At 38.7% G+C, this 22,055-nt stretch overlaps 1 protein-coding gene across 9 annotated transcripts in view; it reads left to right on the top strand.

Moving 5' to 3' along the window:
* sanbr (SANT and BTB domain regulator of CSR) overlaps positions 1-17,377 on the top strand; it is a 139,232-nt gene extending 121,855 nt beyond the window's left edge. For 8 of the 9 annotated variants that reach the window (XM_080200376.1, XM_080200375.1, XM_080200371.1 and 5 more), the window contains 2 exons: positions 12,195-12,286; positions 15,373-17,377. In XM_080200376.1, the coding sequence (XP_080056502.1) occupies positions 12,195-12,286; positions 15,373-15,409 (129 nt within the window). In that variant the 3' untranslated portion in view covers positions 15,410-17,377. Of the gene's footprint in view, positions 1-12,194; positions 12,287-15,372 lie in introns of those variants that run through there. The other variant, XR_013888264.1, reaches the window with a different exon arrangement.
* Positions 17,378-22,055: the final 4,678 nt, after the last annotated feature.

Here is a 22,055-nt window from a genome sequence, read left to right as displayed (position 1 = left end):
TTGAATTCGCACCTTCCTTTGTCAGCAACTATAATAGTTTAAGGATATGTATAGGCTTAATTCCATGCTATGCTGATTATCATATCTAATGTATTCATATTATAACCTCATCTTGTTAAATTATATTGGATTAAATGCCATACATTTCTGTAACAGGAATTTTCTGAAGGGAGTTCCCCTCGGAGTGCCCTCACTCAACCAATACCTAGACTGCAAAATACAGCGTATATTTAAAAAATGAAAAGGAATTTATTTGCTAATGCATGCATCAGAAGAGACACACAGTCATTGAGGGATGACTGTGCTCGCTGACCTAATATTGCCCTGAAAAATTATATATATATAATATGTATTAACACTTCAATATCCTGCCTAATCTCATCAATCAGACTGGAGAGCCCAATCACAACATTACACATTATTACCTTAGCCAATAATGTTCTCCTGTCAACAGGAATAGGAACTTATTAGCTTATTGCCCATGAACTAATTGGAACTTATTAGCTTCCTTCCCCTTTACCTTGGAAACCTAACCCATGTCATTACCAGTAACCAAGGCCATTATTAACATCTGTAATTAATTGGTGAAAGGAGTCACTCTTTTGTTGGAACTTGAGAGACTGTGCCAGCTTCGCTACCCGTGAATGAATCCACTCCCTTACATACCAGGCCTGTGATTAAACTTGTCTCTCGCATGCCCAGAAACAGATAAGGGAAGCTGCCATTCTGTGCTCCATTGTATTAATAGAATTTGGCCTGTCTACCACTGTATTTCCCATCATGCTGCATTCAGAATGAAGTTGGCCAAGGCACACAAGACAGGGTTGAAAATACAGTTTAGGCTTATAATACTTGGTTAATTTGTGGATATACAGTTTATAATACCTTTGCATGTATTGTTCCAAACACATTGTGAGTTCTTACTATACATACATAAGGCACTTTATAATTATCTTAACCTAGTTTTTCTTATTATGGTAAAACTGAAATGAAGGGCCTGATACTGGAATTCTTTACTACTACTACCACCACCACCACCCCCACCAGCCCCAACGCCCCCACCCCCCAATCAACTTCCATGATGCTTTGAAGTCCTTCAGCGCTGCTTTTGTATGTGAGAAGCCTACTGCTGTCACGTTTCTGGTAATGTCCCTGCTTCCGCAATTTTTAAGCATGTAAACGTTTCCTCAGTGCCACATTAATCTACTGTCACATTTGTATTTCCTGGATAGCATAATCAGAATTACAATAAGTTTGCAGAGTTAGTGATCTATTTTTCTCTTGCCACCTCCCCAACCCCCAAAAACATTGGCTGTTTGCTAATTGTCCATATTATTCAGGAACTGGAAGGACTACAGGCGATAGCTGAGCCAATACCAATCCTGCCACTTTATTCATGCATTCATGCAAGAGAGGATAGCAATTGGGAACAGCAAATCTGTTTGATTTTTCCCTCTTCTAATTCAGTTCTGCGGAGGCTAGTTGTATTGCCCTAACCACTTCTTCAGACATGGGAATTGCTTGGTCTGTCCAGCTTACTTATTCATTGGATAAACTAACTAGTAGGAATGGAAATCCGACGGTTATTGTTCTTCTATGGAAGATTGGGCCCACTATTTCATATTTTTATGATCCCAGTTGATGTTATAACTGGACAGGACACCCCTAGAATGGAACCCTGGCTCCAACTGCTTTAACTTTCAAGTCCTTGATTCTTATTAAAATTACTTTAAGCATTTCAGTTATCTCTGAAAGTTTGCTCCCTACTTTAAATCTAAGTAAATGCAATTGTCTTTTTAACTCTGAGCACTTGGTCCCCTCTTTCTTAAGTTATCTTGAACTAAGCCTCTGTTGATTTAACTTCGGTTTTCTGAAATCTTCTTTCTGTCACAGTTTGCTGGGTCTCTGGATTGTCCAACTGGATTAGGCTTTCTCCATGTACAGCTTTTCCAGCATTGAGGAGAGCTGCTTTCTAGCTCCTTCCCAGTCTCCAACTTCCTGCCACTGCTGATAGCTTTCAACTAAAAACTAAGGAACAAAAGAAGCTGATTAATTTACATTACAGACCCCTAGTTACTAAGCAATGGTATTTATTCTTCATGCGTAGCGCTCTCTATCACAGTAGAACCTCAGCTGGAATTGAAACTAACCCTCACGTAGACAAACACTTTTGTTCAGCATGAAATCTAACTACAACTCTCTTGCGGGCACAGAAACATTAAATCAAACCTACCTAAAACTGTATGTTATTTCTAAAGTTTACCCATACAAATATAAATCCCTTAAAACGACCTTTGATTTCCTAGCACTATATTAAAATATCTTGTGTTGTACCACAAATCTTTCCAGTAATTCCTTTATATTTGGATTATTGTGAATTATATTCCAAAGCAAAAGTTCCGATCACCCAAAGTAAGACAACTGGTGATCATAGAAATTTCACCATAGCAGAATTTATGCAGATACACCGTCAGTATAAAACTGTACAAACACTTATTAAGACGATCTCTTTTGTGTCACAAATACTGCATCATCAGCAATATGAAAAGCAGTTTAAACAACTCTGCAAAAGCATCTCACTAGCTTGCAAATGAATTTGGCCTAACTGTCATCTAAGAGGACGCTGATGATTGCACATTATGGCAGTAAGATTTTCAATAGCCACGTAAACATTTTGCGATGTAGGATCAATATTACCTGTTAATTCCTCTCTAATTGACCGACCAAATTCTATGTTGAGAAATGCAGGAACCATATTCAGTGAATTAACTGGGCATGTGTATAATAATTGGAAATGAATAAATCTGTCTTCTGGCTATTCTGCTATATGGTATTGAAACCTGGACCAACAACAATTTGCATTTGTGTGGCGTCTAAATTGTGATAAAATGTTCTAAGGCCTTTTGCAGACGAAATATTTTTTTAAATGACACCAAACTACAGGAAGAGATGTTAAGGAAGTTGACAAAATGTTTCAAAACCATAAGATTTTAAAGAATGCCTTGAAGGAAGGAAGAGAGGTGATAACATTTTAGGAAGAAAATGCCAACATTTTGGACCCAGACAGCTAAAGAGAGATATCAATGATGTGATTTAAAATTGAGGATGCTCAGGAAGCCAGAATTAGGGAATTACATAGGATCCAAGACCTAAATAGTCCATTTGGCCCAACTAATAAATGCCTGCATTTCTGCTTCACTCTTTGCTAATCTAAACCTATCATCAGAACACCCTTTCTTCTTTATATGCTCATCTAGCTTGTTTTTAAATGCATCGAAAATGTTTGCTTCAAACACTCTCTGTAGTATTGGATTCCAAATTCTCACCACATTTTGGATAATGAAATTTTTACTGTGTTCCCTATTGTATTTCTTGATGATTAATGATCTGGAGGAGGGAACCGAGTGTATGGTGTCGAAATTTGCTGATGACACCAAGATTGGTGGAACGGCAAATTCTACGGAGGGTGTGGAAAGTCTGCAGAAGGATCTAGATAGGCTGGGCGAATGGGCCAGGAACTGGCAAATGGAATTTAATGTTGGCAAGTGTGAAGTTGTCCACTTTGGTAGGAATAATGGTAGGAAGGACTATTACTTACGTGGCGGAAAACTGCAGCACGCGACGGTGCAGAGGGACCTCGGGGTCCTTGTGCATGAGTCGCAAAAACCCAGCCTGCAGGTGCAGCAGGTGGTCAGGAAGGCTAATGGGATGCTGGCCTTCATAGCGAGGGGGATTGAATATAAAAGTAGGGAGGTCTTGCTGCAACTGTACAGGGCACTGGTGAGGCCGCAGCTGGAGTACTGTGTGCAGTTTTGGTCGCCGCACTTACGCAAGGATATTTTGGCCTTGGAGGGAGCGCAGAGGTTTACTAGGCTGATACCGGAGTTGAGGGGGTTGAACTATGAGGAGAGGCTGAATAAACTAGGCTTGTACTCGTTAGAGTTTAGAAGAATGAGGGGAGATCTCATTGAGACATATAAGATGATGAATGGGATGGATAGGATAGAGGTGGAGAGACTCTTCCCACTCAGAAAGGACAGTAGGACTAGAGGGCACAGCCTCAAGATAAAGGGGGGGTGGTTTAGAACAGAGTTGAGGAGGAACTTCTTCACTCAAAGGGTGGTGAATCTCTGGAATTCTCTGCCCGTTGAAGTGGTGAAGGCTGCCTCGCTAAATATATTTAAGACGTGGGTTGATAGGTTTTTGATAAGCAAGTGGATTAAGGGTTATGGGGAGAGGGCGGGAATGTGGAACTGAGCCACAACAGATCAGCCATGATCTTATTGAATGGTGGGGCAGGCTCGAAGGGCTAGATGGCCTACTCCTGCTCCTATTTCTTATGTTCTTATCTTACATTGATGGCCTCTAGTTATGATCTTTCTACAAATGGAAACATTCTCTCTCCAGCCACTCTATCAAAATCTTACATAATTTTCTTTAACTGTTTTTGCTATTAGATCACTACTCTTTTTTTCAAGAGAAGTGACTTTTTTTTGGATGATTTAATGCAAATATCTCACAGGATTGTGTGGAGGAGGTTACGCAGTTAGGGAGATCAAAAGAAATACGAGCAAGAGAGATCAGAAGAAATAGGGCAAGGGTAGGTAATACAGCCCATCAAGTCTATTCCACCATTCAGTAGGATCATGGTGGTCTTGATTATGGCCTTAACTTTCTTTCTTGTCTCCACAACTCTCGACTCCCTTATAGATCAGAAAGTTGTCAAACTGTGGCTTGAATTTAATCACTACTCTCTGGGGAAGAGAATTCCAAAGACTAATGGCTCTCTGAGAGAAGAAATTCTTCCTGATCTCAGTCGCAAATGGTTTGAGACGCCTTATTTTTAAATCGTGGCCCCTGAGTTCTAGATTGCCTTACAAGGGGAAATATCCTCTCAACATGTACCCTACTAAGTGCCCTCAGAATCTTGTATATTTCAGTTAGAAAGCCAGGATTAGAAGGATTTGAAAACAATGATGTTTTAAAATAGAGTTGTTGCTTAACTGGATGAATGAGGTTTGGTGAAAATTTAGACATGGACAACAGAGTCTTGGATGATCTTAGATTTACAGAGGAAGGTTTAAGCTGGCTTGGAATAGTCAAGTCTAGAGATATCAAAGGTATGGATGAGAGTTTCAGCAGCAGGTGAACTGAGGCAGGGGCGGAGTTGGGCAATGTTATGGTAGCCTTAGTGATGACACCAATGTGTGGTTGTAGACTCAACTTGAAGTCAAGTCTGATACAGTTTGTGATCAACTGATTCAGCCTCAGATGGTTGCCAGAGAAGAGAATAAATTTGGTGGTTAGGAACATTTGTGAAAGGAATGAAAAACAATGGCTTCAGCCTTCCCATTATTTAGGTGGATAAAATTTCTGCTCATCCTGTGCTAGATGTTGGACAAGCATTACAACAATTCAGACACAATGAAGGGGTTGAGATTGGTCTTGATGTAGAAATTGGATGATGGATATCACCAGCATACATGTGGCAGATGACATGTTTTTGGTTGATGTTACCCGGAGTCAGCATATATATGAGAAATAGGGGGCCAATTATAAATGCTGGGAGATATCAGAGATTATGATGTGGGAAGAGAAACCATTGCAGGGTGACTCAGACTTTGGATAGATTCATACAAGTCCCACCAAGTTGGACGATGGTGGAGAGGCTTGGAGGAGGATCAATGGACACGGGGCAAGAAGGACAAACAGAGAGTTTACCTTTGTCACAGTCATGTAGAATATCATTTGTGACTTTGATATGAGCCATCTTGGTAATGTGACCGAGAAATTCAAACATGGAGGTCGGAAAAGATTAGCGTGGATTTGTGAGGTGATAATACATTCACAAAAAATTTAGAGAAGAAAAGATTTAGGACCATCAAGTGTATAGAAACACAGAGGGACCTAGGTGTGCAAGTCCACAAATCCTTGAAGGTGGCAGCACAGGTGGAGAAGGTGGTGAAGAAGGCATATGGTATGCTTGCCTTTATAGGAAGGGGTATAGAGTATAAAAGCTGGAGTCTGATGAGGAACTTCTTCACTCAAAGGGTGGTGAATCTCTGGAATTCTCTGCCCGTTGAAGTGGTGGAGGCTGCCTCGCTAAATATTTTTAAGAAGCGGGTTGATGGGTTTTTGATAAGAGAGGGGATTAAGGGTTATGGGGAGAGGGCGGGAAAGTGGAACTGAGCCACGACAGATCAGCCATGATCTTATTGAATGGCGGGGCAGGCTCGAAGGGCCAGATGGCCTACTCCTGCTCCTATTTCTTATGTTCTTATGTTCTTATGTTGCAGCTGTATAGAACGTTGGTTAGGCCACATTTGGAGTACTGTGTCCAGTTCTGGTTGCCGCACTACCAGAAAGACGTGGAGACTTTAGGGAGAGTGCAGAGGAGGTTTACCGGGATGTTGCCTGGTCTTAGCTATGAGGAGAGATTGGGTAAATTGAGGTTGTTCTCCCTGGAAAGACGGAGAATGAGGAGAGACCTAATAGAGGTATACAAAATTATGAAGGATATAGATAGAGTTAACAGTGGGAAGCTTTTCCCAGGTCCGAGGCGACGATCACGAGGGGTCACGGGCTCAAGGTGAGAGGGGCGAGGTATAACTCAGATGTCAGAGGGACATTTTTTGCACAGAGGGTGGTGGGGGCCTGGAATGCACTGCTAAGTAGGGTGGTGGACGCAGGCACGCTAGGGTTGTTTAAGACTTACCTGGATAGTCACACGAGCAGACTGGAAATGGAGTGATACAAACAAATGTTCTAATTGAAGATCAAGACCCTCATGACGTTCCTGGGAATTAATAGATTCCCATCAGTCGTCCAACAAATTTCAAGGCTCACTTGTCACTTACATTGGAGCTATTGGGGATCTTCAATGACGAATGATAGATTATCTATGCCGCAAGACAAGCTTGTCACTTGTCAGACAGTAGGGCTCACAGCCTGCCAGGAGGCCATATGAACTTATATGGAGGACTCCATCATTGTCTGTAAAGCCTGTTGTATGTCTATTTATGTTTATTGATGTCTCCTTTTACATCCACAGGCGGTTCGGTCCACCTTGTTGGCCAACAAGGTTCATATACGCGCTGGGTCGTACAAGGGTTGCTCTTGGGTGTTGCTTCGAGAGTTGCCCAGTGCTTCACATCCGTTCATGTACGCTTACTCTGGACCGATTGACGGGCAACACGTCAGCTCAGTGACTGTCACTGTCTGCTGTACAATTACAGGGACCTGGGTCTTGGATCAATGTCTCTGGGAGTTTGCACATTCTCCCTTTGTTTGCTTGGGTTTTCTCTGGGTACTCCGGTTTCCTCCCACATCCCAAAAACGTGCTTTTTAGGCTGATTGGCGTCAATAAATTGTCCCTTAATTGGATCTCCCTTAATTTGGCGTACATATAATTCCCTAAATTTCCACTGCCTTTATTGTGGAGTTCCACTAGAGATAGACAAAAACATCGAGCAACGTAAAGACTCGAATAAGACACTCACTGAGTGTGTTAAAATGGGCGGCACAGGCTTGTAGGGCCGAAGGGCCTGTTTCCTGTGCTGCGCTGTTCTTTGTTCTTTGAAAGGGAAGTTGGAATTGAGGCAGTAGTTTGCAAGAACAGGGAAACAAGGTTTGTTTGTTTTTTAAGGAGATGGATGAAGACAGCAGACTTGAACGACAGGGGAAATTGGGTAGCTAGTAGTTTAGGGGGAATAGGGTCGAAAGAGCAGGAGGTGAATCTTATAGACATGGTGAACTCGGAGAGAGCATGATGGGAGATGGGAAAGAAAGAAGAAAAAGACACAAGTTTTGACTAGGGCAGAAGGGAATCTTTATAGGAAATTTGGCCTAGTGGGCAAGGGGAAGAAAGGAAAACAGCAAAGGCAGACGAATCTTTGGTAATAGTGGCTGACGTCAGCCACTTCAGGTCTTGAACAGCAGGTTAGGTGTAAGGATTCACATTTTAATCAGTAATCTCTAAACTGTCTGTGCTTTATATGCTCTGTCTGAGGCCAGAACTCTCCATTCACCTGACGAAGAGGCTGTCCCCTCGAAAGCTTGTGAGAATATTATCAAATAAATAGGTTGGACTAAAACCTGGTGTTGTCAGACTTTTTACTGTGTTTACGCCAGTCCAACGCCGGCATACCCACATCCTGATCATGTACGACAGGTCTCTATCCCTCCCCTGCACTTCATGGTTCAGCTTGTTCAATTTTGCACTTGTCGATAAGAAGCGCCAAGTCTAGTAAACACACATCTGACAGTTCGCTGTACACCTCCATTTCTTGATTTAAGAAAGATGACAATTTCAGGAAGCAGATCTAAAACCCTCTGGGGGACTCTTCCTCAACTTAACCACATCAGACCTGCATGAAGGATTAGCTCAACATAGGTGACATCAAGCAGAAGTCTAACACAAAAGTTGACCATCTTCACAATAATTGCATTACATGAAAAAAATCAATAATCTTGCTCGCCAGCGCTTGTTGTTGGATAACAGTGATAATTGTCAAAGGAAGAAGAATTCAGGATCATTTTCTGCGAAGTGCTACAAAACTTGTGTTGACACCCAGCACTGATGGTGTATCATAAGTCGTAATTGATATCAGTTTCTTGATTGGAATGTTTTTCTCAGTTGAATACCTTTTAAATTGGTTATAGACATCCTCAAGAGTGGCAAGAGAGTGAGGAAGTCCTTCTTTGTTGTTGCATCTTTGTTTTCTGGGCCATATGCATCATATCTACTGACTCAAAACTGCAGTGAGAAACATTTACAGACTGATCATTCTTGGTGTATTTGCTGACAACAATTCCACCTTTCTGGTTACATTAGGCTCTTGTTGGGTGTTATAATTTTACCTTTGTTTTTAAAATCTTCGAACAAGCAATCCATCACAGCCTCCTTGATAATTTAGCCTTCAGTGACCTGTTTCTTATGTTTTGCCAGCAGATAGCTAATATGAAAAGATGCATTTTTGTTACCTTGCCTTTTGCCACAGGTTTTGAAAAGAGTGGCTGTTGAACTTTCAACATTTCCTTTAACCCCCCAACGTCCTTTATCTGAATGACACTGTTTAAAGGAAATTTACTCAAGGCTTTTATTCTGTTGACAGAATTGCCTTTGACATTCATAAAAGGAAATTCGCTTTCCTGATCTTGGTAAATGGAGGTCTCTGACTTCTTGCTCATCATTTTATCTTCACCCAGTTTAGTCCATGATGAGCTGAATTGCTCATCACGAAAAGCCAGAGTCTCACCCATTTTTGACAGCAGTTCGGCCACCAATGACAATCAATTTTGAGACTCCAGGATTGACCTGTCGACTATTTGGAGACCGCTGCCTTAGACCTAAGACGGGGGTGAGGGTGGAATGGGTGATGTGGCGTGGGGGTGAAGGCTATACTGAAGAAATGGGAAAGGCCTAGTGTGTGCGGTGATTTTAATGGGGCCTAGAGCCCTGAAAGTGGAAGCGAGTATGCAGTTGAGCAGATCAGTAGCAATATAAATACCATGGTGAATGAGTGTCTAAAGACTAGACGGATTTGTGATTGTGAGAGTTATGAATTTTTTTTCAGGACAGATGCAGAAGTGAATGGGCTTCAGTTGTAGAAGATAGATGTGGATGGACATTCAAGGAATTGACCAGAGATCGTCTTATCTGTGATTAATATAATGGGAATAGTGAAGCTGTAGGGAGGATTAAAGGTAGACAGGAGAGTAATGAACACAAGAGACAAGAGGTCATGATAAATTGAAATGGTGATTGTGCTCCGCAGTTTCTCATCCTCAGTGATTTCAGAGGTCAGGTTTTCATTAAGGCCATGATAATGCAATTATCCATTGGATAGCAAAGGTCTTGTTCTCAAATGGACTGATATTCTGCAGAGAGATGCTGAAAGGAGTGATGATAGCTGATCACTGGCAGAATTCACTCTGGACACTGGGATGAACAAGTTTGACACACAGCCAATCAGCAAGATCAGTTTCCAGAAGCTTTATGAGGCAGAAGGTTTAGCAAGAAAGTAGAATGGATAAATTGAGGTTGTCATTTGTAATGAAGCAATGATAAGCTCTTTGCATTCTATAGGGGATGCCAAGACAGAAACTGTGGACTTGTTTAAGAGGCAGTCAAACCTTAGACAGGCAGCTGGAGTAGGAAGGTTAAGGAGTATTGAAGGAAGTGCTGGAAGAACAGTACCATAGAGGGGAGAGCTAAAAGGAGGGGCATAACAAGAGGAGAAATGGGTCTTGGATTGGGAATGGAGGGGTAAAGAGAAAAATGGAACAGGTTGCAAATTAATGTGATGAGCTTGGGTCAGGATCAATAACCAAAATCCACATACAAATGGACACTGGCAAAATTTAAATTAGATAGATAAAAGCAAAATATTGCGAATGCTGGAATCTGAAATAAAAACAGAAAAAGCTGGAAAATCTCAGCAGGTCTGACAGCCTCTGTGGGGAGAGAATAGGGACTGTTTCGAGTCTAGATCAGAATAGAGCTAACATTTCACGTCTAGACTCGAAATGTTGGCTCTATTCTCTCAGCACTGATGCTGTCTGGCGTGCTGAGATTTTTCAGCTTTTTCTGGCCTGGTTGCATAGCATTTGTTAGGATATCCTATGTATGTCTTAAGCAGACATGACAAAGCTTCAATGCTTTTAATTCTCATTGTCTTCAGTGAATTTTGAGTATTAAATGGAAGGTAAAATTCCAGACTTCGAAGCACTTGATACTAAATTGTCAAGTCAACTAACACGTCACACAAAGGTGGCTTGATCATCTATTTCTGGTGTAGGTTGTCATGTTCAAAGAGTCTCTTGTGTGAACAACTTGCAGATGCTGAAAGGCTACTGTGACAATCTATTGAGTTAAAAAAAAATGTTTGCAAGAGGATTTGAAAACCTTTAACTTTGATACTGGGAAAGTGTGTGAACATCAGACTACATTGAAGGATTACATTGCATCAGGGAGCTCAAGAGCTTAGAGAGAGAAAAATAAGAGTTTCCAGGATCAATACTTACTTGTGTGGACTTTATTGCTTGACTCTGATTTATACCTGAATCACTTTTGGCACAAACAATTGTTCAAGAATTGTATTCTTTTGACACTAACATTGCAGAATGGTAAAGTAAATACAATACCTTGATTTCTCAGTCAGTATCTATTTAGACAGGAAGTTGATAGAAAGGAGCATTAAATTGAAAAGCAGAGAAGTTGGCTTAAACTTGTATAGAACTTTGGTTAGGCCAGAGCTGAAGTTCTGGTCTCCATTTATGTGGGGTAGCACAGTAGTTAGCACTGCTGCCTCACAGCACCAGGGACCTGGGTTTGATCCCAGTTTTGGGTGACTGTTTGGAATTTATGGGTTCTCCCTGTATCTGCATGAGGTTTCCTCTGGGTACTCTGGTTTCCCCTCATAGTTCAAAGATGTGCAGGTTAAGTGGATTGACCATGTTAAATTGCCCCTTTAGTGTACCAAAATGTGTAGGTTAGGGGGATTGGTAGGGTAAATGTGTGGGTTGTGGGAATGGGGTAAGATGCTCTGTAGTAGAATTGGTACAATCCTGATGGGCTCCTTCTGCACCCTGGGGATACAGAGACTGTAGAAGGTGTGAAAAGGATTTGCTAGGACGCTACCAAAACTGAGAATTTATACCTATCAGGAAAGATTGAACAAGTCAATATTATTTAATCTAGAAAAGAGAAGATAGATAACATGTTCTGATCAAGCTATTTAAGATTATAAGACCATAAGAAGTAGTAACTGGAATAGGCCATTCAGCCCCTCCACCATATGAAAGGGTTTAACAGAGTATATGTAAAGATGATGTTCTCACTTTAGGAGAAGATCAGAAATGGGGGCCACCAGTCACCAATAAAGCCAATAGGAAATTTAGGAGAAACTTTTTTGCCCAGAGAGTGGTTAGAATATGAAATCTGCTACCATGAGGACTAGCTGAAACCAGTAGCACTTGTGGAGAAATTGCATAACCATGAGGGGAAAAAAGGAATGGAAAGGCATATTGATGGTGTTAAATGAAGAAGAGTGAGAGGTAGCTTGCTTGGAGCATGGATCTTTGGGTCGAATGTCCCTGTTTCTAGTTTGCAAATACTGTGTAATACAATGTAAATATATAGCTAGATAAGCCCATAATCTTCACTAATTTAAAATATAATTCATTTTTTACAGTTTGCTGGTGGCATTTACTGCAGATTGGAGTCCCAGCTTAAAGCCTGTTCACCAACAACTTCTCGTCCGAATAATTCATCACAAAATACAAGGTAAATCGGTTAAATTAAGATTATTGTCGCCACACCAGTTCACCAGATTCTCCATCTCTTTCCTGTAGTACGTCTCATTATTGTTTGAGATCTAACCCACAATGGTTGTGTCATCAGCAAACTTGAAAATCGAGTTGGAGGGGAATTTGGCCACACATTCAAAGATGTGTAAGGAGTATAGCAAGGGGCTGAGGACACAACGTTGAGGGGCACCAGTGTTTAGGATGATCGTGGAGGTGTTGCTGATTGCAGTTTGTGGGTTAGAAAGTCCTGGATCCAGTTGCAGTGGGAGGAGCCAAGCCCCAGACCACAGAGTTTGGAGATGAGATTTACTACTCACTTGTTTGAATCTTTTGTTTGTTCATAATTTTAAAAAAAGGAAATGATACACATTAATTAATCAAGACAACTAAATAAGCAGTAATAGGTTTGAAAGTGATGTCAATTCCATAAAAAAAAATTCAGCAGAGCACAAATCATGCACTTGCTGTGAACAGAACTTAATTCATTCTCATCTTTGACATCGACAGCTACAGTGAAAGCTTCCTTGTAAACTATCTGGAAGTTTTACTATCTTGAGTTTATCTTTCATGGTGAAGGTAGTAGTGGGACCAGTTACCACTCTCCATCCTTCTTATTTTTGGGACTTAAGGATTAAAACTAAGTTTTTCTGATCCACCAAAACTCTTTCTGACGCTCCTATAAACTTCTTTGCTGCTGAAACCATTACATAAGAACCTAATACTGTTAAATGCTGTTCGAGACAGTGAAGTGAAAAGCCTACACAAATTCTCTTACACATGCAACAGGTCTCCCAGTGAACCATCTGTCAGTACTGAGCAGAGACCGACTGAGTCTCTAGTAGAGACAGGAAACAAAAGGAAGAATGTGGCTTTATTGTTGTGCAAGGGTACGATACATGAATGTAAGATGAAGTGGTAGTGAAAAAGATGTTGTTTTCTGTGTAAAGACACTTAAATGTGTCTTGATTCACCAATTCTTGTGGTCACAGATTACTTTAGAGTCTAATTTGGCAATCAAATCTGTTCACTGGTAATCTTGAGGAACTTTTCAATAATGCAACACAATTCAGCAGCTTAATGTACAGAGTGCATCTTGAAATCATTCTGCAATTTGATGAAGCCCAAAATAGTGAACAGAATATCAGCGTAATGTCTATCCAAATCCAAGTCTGTAATCTACTTAATTCTTAATATTAATTCTGGAGAATTGAGTTGATAGGAGAAGCATGCAGCTATTCATGATTCATTGGAAGCCACTGAAAATACATTTGATGTTTAAAAACCCAGCCATTAGAATCAAAATTGTTTGATAACTAAGTAGGACTGTCTGGCCCAGTCTTGCTGCACAGAAGTTTACTTGTGAACCGAGCATGGAAGTAATACATAGCCTGGATTGAACTTTCATTTTATTTTAATTTTCCTTGTGGACCACGACATTCTCAACATATTTAGAAAATGTCTTTATTTTCCTTCAGGCTGTTAACCTTTAAAACACTACTTAGCCTTTGACATAGGATAGAAAAAATATATGCCTACCATGAAATTGTTCATATATTTCCTATTTGGATTGTTTTTAATATTTTTTAATAAATCTGTTGTGAAATATCTTTAAGCCACAATTTTTTTTAACCAAAATGATAATGTTAACAATCATGATGGAAGCAAGATGTAAGGCTTCAAGTCTGCATCAAAAGTACAAAAATTATTTTTAATTGTTGAGTGGGAACTCGGTACCTGTATTCAAACTGTAATATAAATGTGTTCTTTCTGTCTTGCCTCTTTCCTGCTGTTATGGCTAATGTTAGCTACGTTGCTAACCCATCTTCCCTGAAGACTTTTTTTACTGGGTAAACGGAAGTTGGATCTCATCATTGTCAGTGCCAGTTCTTTAGATAGCTTGGCTGCACTTCCAAAGATGTTGACTCCTTCCTGACTAGTTCACAGGCAGTTTCTCTTTCATCCTCCATAATGCTACAAATGGAGGATCGCTTGCAAGGACAGGCGTATGGATGAGCATTATATCAGATGCATGAATTAAGGAAAAAAGAGCCTCCAACTTTGGCTTCATATGCAGTCCCCTTTTCCATCACCCCAACATTGACAATGCCCTCTCTGAGTCACTTCTCCTTTTAGACGCTGCTTAAACCTACTTCTTTAACTAAGCTTATCAGCTGATGTCATTTTTCTTTCTTTGGCTCGTTGTCATTTTTTTTGTCTGGCAACACACTTGGAAGCTCCTTGTGACATTTGACTGTGTTAAAAGCAAAGTATAAATGCAATTTGAGTTCTTGACTTTTATCGGATAGTGTTTTAAATAACTGGAAATCTTATTCATAGATATTGTAAATAATGAAATAAGCAACCTTTTATACTTGAAGCAGAGAAAGTTCTTCAGTATTTCAGTTCTGAATTTTTTAGTACAAAAAGTCAGACCAGATATCCGGGTTAACTTTTCTTAAAAGAAAGGGAAGTTCAAGATTGTCACTCTACATCATATTCAAGCATATACCCTGGAGCTTGAATTTTTTTTTTAATTAGTGTTTTGTTATTGCTGGTGGTCAGAATGACAGATTCAGACTTGGCTGGTGAAATTTTTTCTCAATGTATATTTTCACAGCAAATTTCTGCTGATCAAATTTATTGAGGTTTCATATCCTTGAGTAAATATTAATCTTCACAGGTACCTCCTTTCAGTCTTGGATTTCCTGTGAATGTGCTCGTGAAAACACTTGCTGGTTAAAGTAGGTTACCTATGCTCATCAAAATACCCAAAATGCTGAACAAGTGATCAACAGATTCTCGGTTTTGTGTTTTTCTTGTCAACTGAGAAATCTTAGTGTCAAAGGAGAACTTATAATTCTTTATGCACCCATTTTCAAACTACTCTGGAAATCATCTCTTCATTGGCTTTGTACTTCGTGCTTTTCAGTGCTGACTTTCCTTTATAAGATAACATATAAGTAACAACGGTGAAGTACAATCGTGATTCAATCTAAAGAGTGCTTTGAAGAATCAGAACCATGTAACAAATGGACTGAATTTGTTTTATTCTGTTGAACCTAGGTCCAAGGCCCGCTTTTCACAGATGCGCCCTACATAGTGGACTCCACAGACAAAAGAGGCTGATCTTTTGCTTGATAAATACCAAACTGCACCACAATTTAAATCTGCATGTTTAATTGCATCATTAAATATCTAATCACATACAATTAGCAAATGGTTTTCATGATTTTACAGTGGTACATATTTGAACTATAAAAGATAAAAAATGACGACATGAATGAGTCCATTTAAACTGTTAACTGTACTGCATACATCATTATTCAGATTCATTAATTGCATTTATGCTATGTGTTTGAACCTTTTTCCACTCAACTTTTCAATGTTGCTTTTCTGGTTCTTCAAAAATATAGTAGGTACCAAGAGCTACAAGTAATTCTCCAAATGTTATTCAATGTTAAAAGCTTTAACTTGCAAAATTTTGAAGTTTAGGTTGCTGGACAACTAATCCTGAAATGAAAAATCTTCATTTAATAAAAACTGGTTGGCAGCCATCTTGTCTTTGGGGAAATGGGTGTTCTATATATTTATAACTACTTGAAGTTCTTGTTGCTTTGTAGTATTGTTCCAGATGGTCTTTGAAATAATGTGGTGCAAACCCTTATTTATAAATAAATTGTTTTCACCTTTTGTTTTTACCTTCCATTTTAGTTTCTGAAATCTAACTATTAGTACTTTAAAATTCTTTGGAATTAAATTTTGTACTGTAATTTCTGAAATAAGTTTATGGGGATTTTAAAAGCCATTTCTGGCATTCTGCACTGAATTGATATAGTGAAATAGTTTATATAATGTAATAGGGACTGTATCCCTTTTAAAGGTTCCCAGTAGAATAGCTATTAAGGAAAATAAGTCCTAAACATTCCTTGTTTGTTCCCATTTTTCACAAGTTGCAAAATAAATACATTGAGGAAAATAAATGGATAGGAAAATCTACTGTCTTTTATTCTACTGTAATTGAGAATACTGGAGATGTTTGAGCTATTATCTACTCTCTTGCCAAAGAAAGGGGTTGATCTCACACATTTATTGTGTTAATTTATGAAACTCCGTTCAACGTTCATGTACATATTTGCACACATCTAAATGATTGACAGTGAAGAGTAACTTCCTCAATGAAATACCTAATAAGCTAATACAGTACTTTGCTAAGTTAATTTCTTAAAATGCCATATTCAAGAAACCAACAACCTTTCATTGCTTATGACCATCTATCTGTACAAGTTGAATAGCTATTTTTGCCTTGATAAGCAATCAAGGTAATTTTGAATGGTTATGTTCAACACTTCATATAGATGTCATTTTTGATAAGCTGTATGTTTTCTTCATTCTCTCATAACTAAGTCAATTATTTTGTTTAGTAATTTCTAAAAGTGAACTATTTGAGTGATCTTCACCCAAATAAATGTTACAGCATCATTGTAAGGTTGGTTATAAATGCAACTGCTGTACAGCCTAATAGACATCCAAAGTGACATGAAAATTTGCAGTGACATTAAAGCTTATTTTGATTCTCAGACATCATGTAATCTATTTTTAAACAAGCATTACTTTAGCATATGTCATCAAACCATTTGATTTTGAGCAAAATTTGTTGTATGCTGTCTTTCAGATTACTGTTAATATTCAGTGTGACTCAGTTTTTAAAGCCGGGGCTTTTAAGGTATTTCTAACATTGAAGTTTATGTGACTTATTCTGTACCATATATAATGGTACTGTTCCTGTGACTTTTGTCTCCTATCGCTATACCTGTGTTGTCTTCAGCACAACTGTTTTCTGTCCTTTTTTATTTATATCACTATAGTGCAACAAGTTTTAAAAGGCATTTGAAGCATTCTGCAAGCATAGAAGGGTGTGCTAATATTTGAATATTCTACTCTCTCTCCAAACCATACTGTTAACAATATTTCTCTGAAAGGATCCCCAAGAGTTCTTTGGAGAGCTGGTATAAGTCATAATGAATACCATGCTATGTGTGAAAGACTGGAAATTTCATGATGTGAACAAATGGGCATACATTAACTGAAGCTGTTTTCCTTTTTTATCTACTTCAATTTCTGTCCAGAAATATTATTGGATATTATGCAATGTAATTATTATAAATGCAACTCCTTCACTCCCTGTCTGTTTACTTTAATCCAGCATGGTGGCACAGTGGTTAGCACTGCTGCTGAACAGCGGCAACACAACATATCTACAAAAATTAATATCAGGAAATTCATGTGTGAACCTTGCTCATATAACTAGTCAGTGTGACATTTAAAGATTTCTTAAATGTGGAAATTTGACTGCAAGATAAATCATTGTGCAGCTGTGCTATATATTTGAACATCCTAACACTGAGTCATCATGACAACAAAGAATTCTCCTCTTTGACTGGACAATAGATGCACCGCGTACTGTGGTAATGAATCCAAGTAACCCAAAAGGTCATAGCTCTGATAGCAGTTCTGTTTTGAGTTAGTTCACGGTCATTGGAGCCTAGATTATCCCCCCATTTATGAAATGTGTGTAGGTTTAGGATAGGATAAGCTTTGATATGATATTCACCGTTCAAATAGCTTTACCAAAAAGGCCACTTACATGTGAAGCTAACAGATACAAATTGATAGAACCAATAATATTCTACTCCCTTAGAATTCTTGCTTTCCTCTAGTGGGTGGGTGGGAAGAGGGGAGGGGCTCTTACTATGATATCAAAGATATTTTTAAATTCTTCTTCCTCCATTTGAGGTTGTAGAACCATATAATGAAGCAATTCTAGGATTTGGTAAGGATGGGATTCTCCAATGAATATCAGTGTTCAGAAATTTTTAGTTATGCCCCATTTTGGAATAGCAACAGCAAACATCATTTTCAGGATGACTAAAAGTAGGTAACAATGCAGTTTACAAAGTGCTTTCTCAAAGTATGGACTCAAATCAAACCTCAATTAATGTAAAGAGTCTTCTCTAGTTTATAGTCTTGTGATGTTAGTTATGAGAACACAGGACAAACCGGATACTTATTAGGATCTGGTTTGATAAACTATGCACATCTGAAGAATATAATTTGTGGAAGAACCCTGTGTAAGCAAACAAGTGTGAAAACTCAGGTTTATGGTATATTCCTACCAATGATCTCCCAATCCAAGTACAAGTGTTGATTATGGTCACACGCCATGGCCCAACAGACTTGTAGGCACTACCTTGATGTATTTTCTGTAGCTGTACTTTCTTTAAGTTACCCAATTCTCAGGAACTCCCTCTCTCTGAACGTAAAGAAGACGCTCTGGTTAAACAAAATAGACTACATGTCTACAGCCTCCATGTCAGCTCTTGCACTTAATTTTTCCTTCTAAAAGCATCTCAACTGGGTCAAACATTAAAACATTATCTCCAATTCATCTTAAATTGAAACTAAAACTCTATATTCTTAACATTTAATATTTCTAACAATAGAGACTGTTGTAACAATAGTTCTAGGAGTCCCATGTAAAATTAGAGTTCTTTTACAGAACATAAAATCTTGTGTAAAATTGATTCACATCGTAGAACAAATGAATATACAGTGAATTGTTGTATTTCTTCACAAAGGGCATTGAATCAGAAATTCCAGAAGATGCATTATAAATCCTGTCATAATTTTCAGCTTTTCAAATTAAAATGCATAACAATACTATTGCAGCTAATGAAAGAAAAAAATATCAATATATATTGTAAATAGCTGCGATTTCCTAGAATGTCAGATACGACCACTTCGATTTCAAAATGGTCACCTAAATCAGCATGCTGAGACAATCCAAAATAATTTGACATTCCAGAGATCATTCGTGTTTATTGTTGCCCCCCCCACAAATCTATTAATTTGAATTCAAAACATTTTGCTAAATTAGACTTGAATGGTGCTCTGAAGAAGGTAGTCAGTTTGACTAAAAGCTGGCACTGCAGTCAGGATTTTAAATGAACAGATGGAGGAAAACTACTGCAATTGAAAGATTACAGGAAGGATAAAATACAGAAGAGAAATTGGGCTGTTAGCTTTAAGTCAGCAATATGACCCACTGTGTTTATTATTTTAACATTCAAAGTCAACTTGTATTGATAGTGCATAGATTATGTTCTTTATTTCTGTTTGATAAGAAATGATTTAGCTCAAGCCTCATTTCACCAAGTGTGAACATGAGTATCCAGTTTAGATCACAAGGGAATGCAATTGTTAGAACTCTGGGTTATGCTGTTATACAAATAGTTATAGAGCAAAGTCAATTTCCAACAAAGACACAGGAGGAAGCAACTGAAGCCAAAAAGATATTTGCACAAGATCTGATTTTTTTTGTACCAATAACCAAGTCTCAAGATATGACTAGAAACATATGAATTGCTTTGTTAGAGTTCACCAGTTTTCCTTTATATATTTTAACTACTGAAGCAAAATTAAATTGTGGCTGTCAAATTGAGTTTTGTGTGACTTGCAAGAGAATTCCTGAGGAAATCCTGGAATAGTTTCACACATGCACAAATAACTATCACTAATGATATCATTTGACATTGGGTACTGCCACTGAATTGTGCAATGCTGTAAGTGAATGCAGATGAGAAAGGGAACCCTTAAAAAAAAAGTGACATTTCTCAATATTAGCAAAGTAACTTGCATTCTTCCATACACCTGGATACAACAGACAACATAACCAGAGCAGTTCTACAGAGGTCTATTAGCATATTTCTGTTTCAAGTCAAGAAACTGAAGTGGTTAAGATGAGGAACACAGTAAATTTACAGTTACCATTAACTGGCAGAGCCAAGGAACACTGATTTTAAATTGCCTTGCATGTATATCTAATAATTCAATCACATTTTTGGAAGATCAACCTTTGTCAAACATTAGTTGAATAAACTAAATGAATTGCATTTATCTGCATTTATCTTAAAAACAATTTTCCCATATGAACTGTGCCCTAAATCTTACACCACGGTATATTGTGGGAAATATTGCAGTACATAGGGGGATACTCCTGCAGGTCAAAATGGCTGCTTTGATCACCAAAAAATGATGCTAAAGCATTGAAAATAGAACCACAAACAAAATTGTTCCCTTATGACTTTAAATTTTGACTTTTTGATGGCCAATGTAGCTCCCTCCTGTGCTTGTTTCAGGAGCCAAGGATCTTTTTCAACTGCATTGATGTCCCATTGTTGTTACATTAGTCATGATCTTGAAAAGGAATTTTCCCCTCAGATTGGAAAATTGTCAATTCCACTATTTAAAAAGGGTAAGAAGAATAACCTAGGAAATTATAGGCCATTCATCTGTCAGTTTTGGAAAAATTACCAAAATGTTATTAGGGACAGAGTGGCTGAGCATTTGAACAAATGAATTAATCAGAGAGAACCACCACAGATTTGTAAAGTGTTCGTCATGTTTAAGAACCTAACTGAATTTTTTTTGGTGATCATTAATGTAGACAAGGATGGACCTATGGATATTAATTTATATGGACTCTCAGAAGCAATTTGACAAGATTTCACATCAGAGTTTGTTAAAAGCAAGAGCTTGTGTAATTGGAAGCAATCTATTGATGACACTTTTAGCAATATCCTCAAAGCATCAATGAAGAGATCATATATCTTTGCCAATTCATGGGAGTCCCTGGCTGACCAAAGTGGTCAAGGTTCATTTGGGACAGTATCAAGCACATTGAAGACTGCATCAGGAACATGTAGAGATGACATTGGAGTGAGTGCTGAAACCTCAAAGTATCTGCGCCACACCCATCTCAGAGCCCATCAAGCTAGCGTGGAAGCAAGTCATTCTCAATCCCAATGGACTGCCCAAGAAGAAGATTGGCTTGTGGGGAATTGGTTAGGAGGGAAGAGACAAACTGAGGGTAATGGGCATGCACTGCGGTTATCAGGATATGACTAGTATCCACCCTCACTGCCCCAAAGATCTGTACTGGGGCCAGATTTTTCAGTATTTTGATTACTTAGATAAAGTTTGCTGGTGTCACAGGTCTAGACATAAGTTACAAACATAAGAAATAGGAGCAGGAGTAGGCCATCAAGCCCCTCAAGCCTGCTCCGCCATTCAATAAGATCATGGCTAATTTGATAGTGGGTTCAGTTCCACTTACCTGCCCACTCCCCATAACCCTTAATTCACTTATTGGTTAAAAATCTATTTGTGACTTAAACACACTTAACAAGGTAGCCTCTACTGCTTTGTTGGGCAGAGAATTCTAAAGATTCACTACCCTCCTCAACTCTGTTCTAAATTGACTCCCCCCCCCCATTTTGAGGCTATGCCCCCTAGTTCTTGTTTCCATTGTAAGTGGAAATAACCTTGCTGCTGCTTGCTACCCTGTCTAGCCCCTTCATTATATGTCTCTTCCTGCTTTTATATTCCAATCCTCTTGCAATAAAGACCAACATTTCATTTGCCTTCTTGATTACCTGCTGCACACACAAACTGAGTTTCTGTGATTCATGCAGAAGGAGCCCCAGGTCCCTCTGCACAATAGTGTGTTGTAACTTTTCACCATTTAAATAATAGTCCATTTTACTATTATTCCTTCCAAAATAGATAACTTCACACTTACCAATGTTATACTCCATCTGCCAGATCCTTGTCCACTCACTTAGCCTATCCAGATCTCTCTGCAGACTTTCTGTGTCCTCCATGCAATTTGCTTTCCCACTCATCTTTGT

Source organism: Carcharhinus amblyrhynchos, chromosome 12 (genome assembly GCF_965287045.1).
Source record: "Carcharhinus amblyrhynchos chromosome 12, sCarAmb.v2.hapA, whole genome shotgun sequence".
In the NCBI taxonomy this organism is placed as follows: Eukaryota; Metazoa; Chordata; class Chondrichthyes; order Carcharhiniformes; family Carcharhinidae; genus Carcharhinus; species Carcharhinus amblyrhynchos.
The sequence above is the reverse complement of the archived record's forward strand: the minus strand, read 5'-3'. Positions and strand labels throughout refer to the sequence as shown.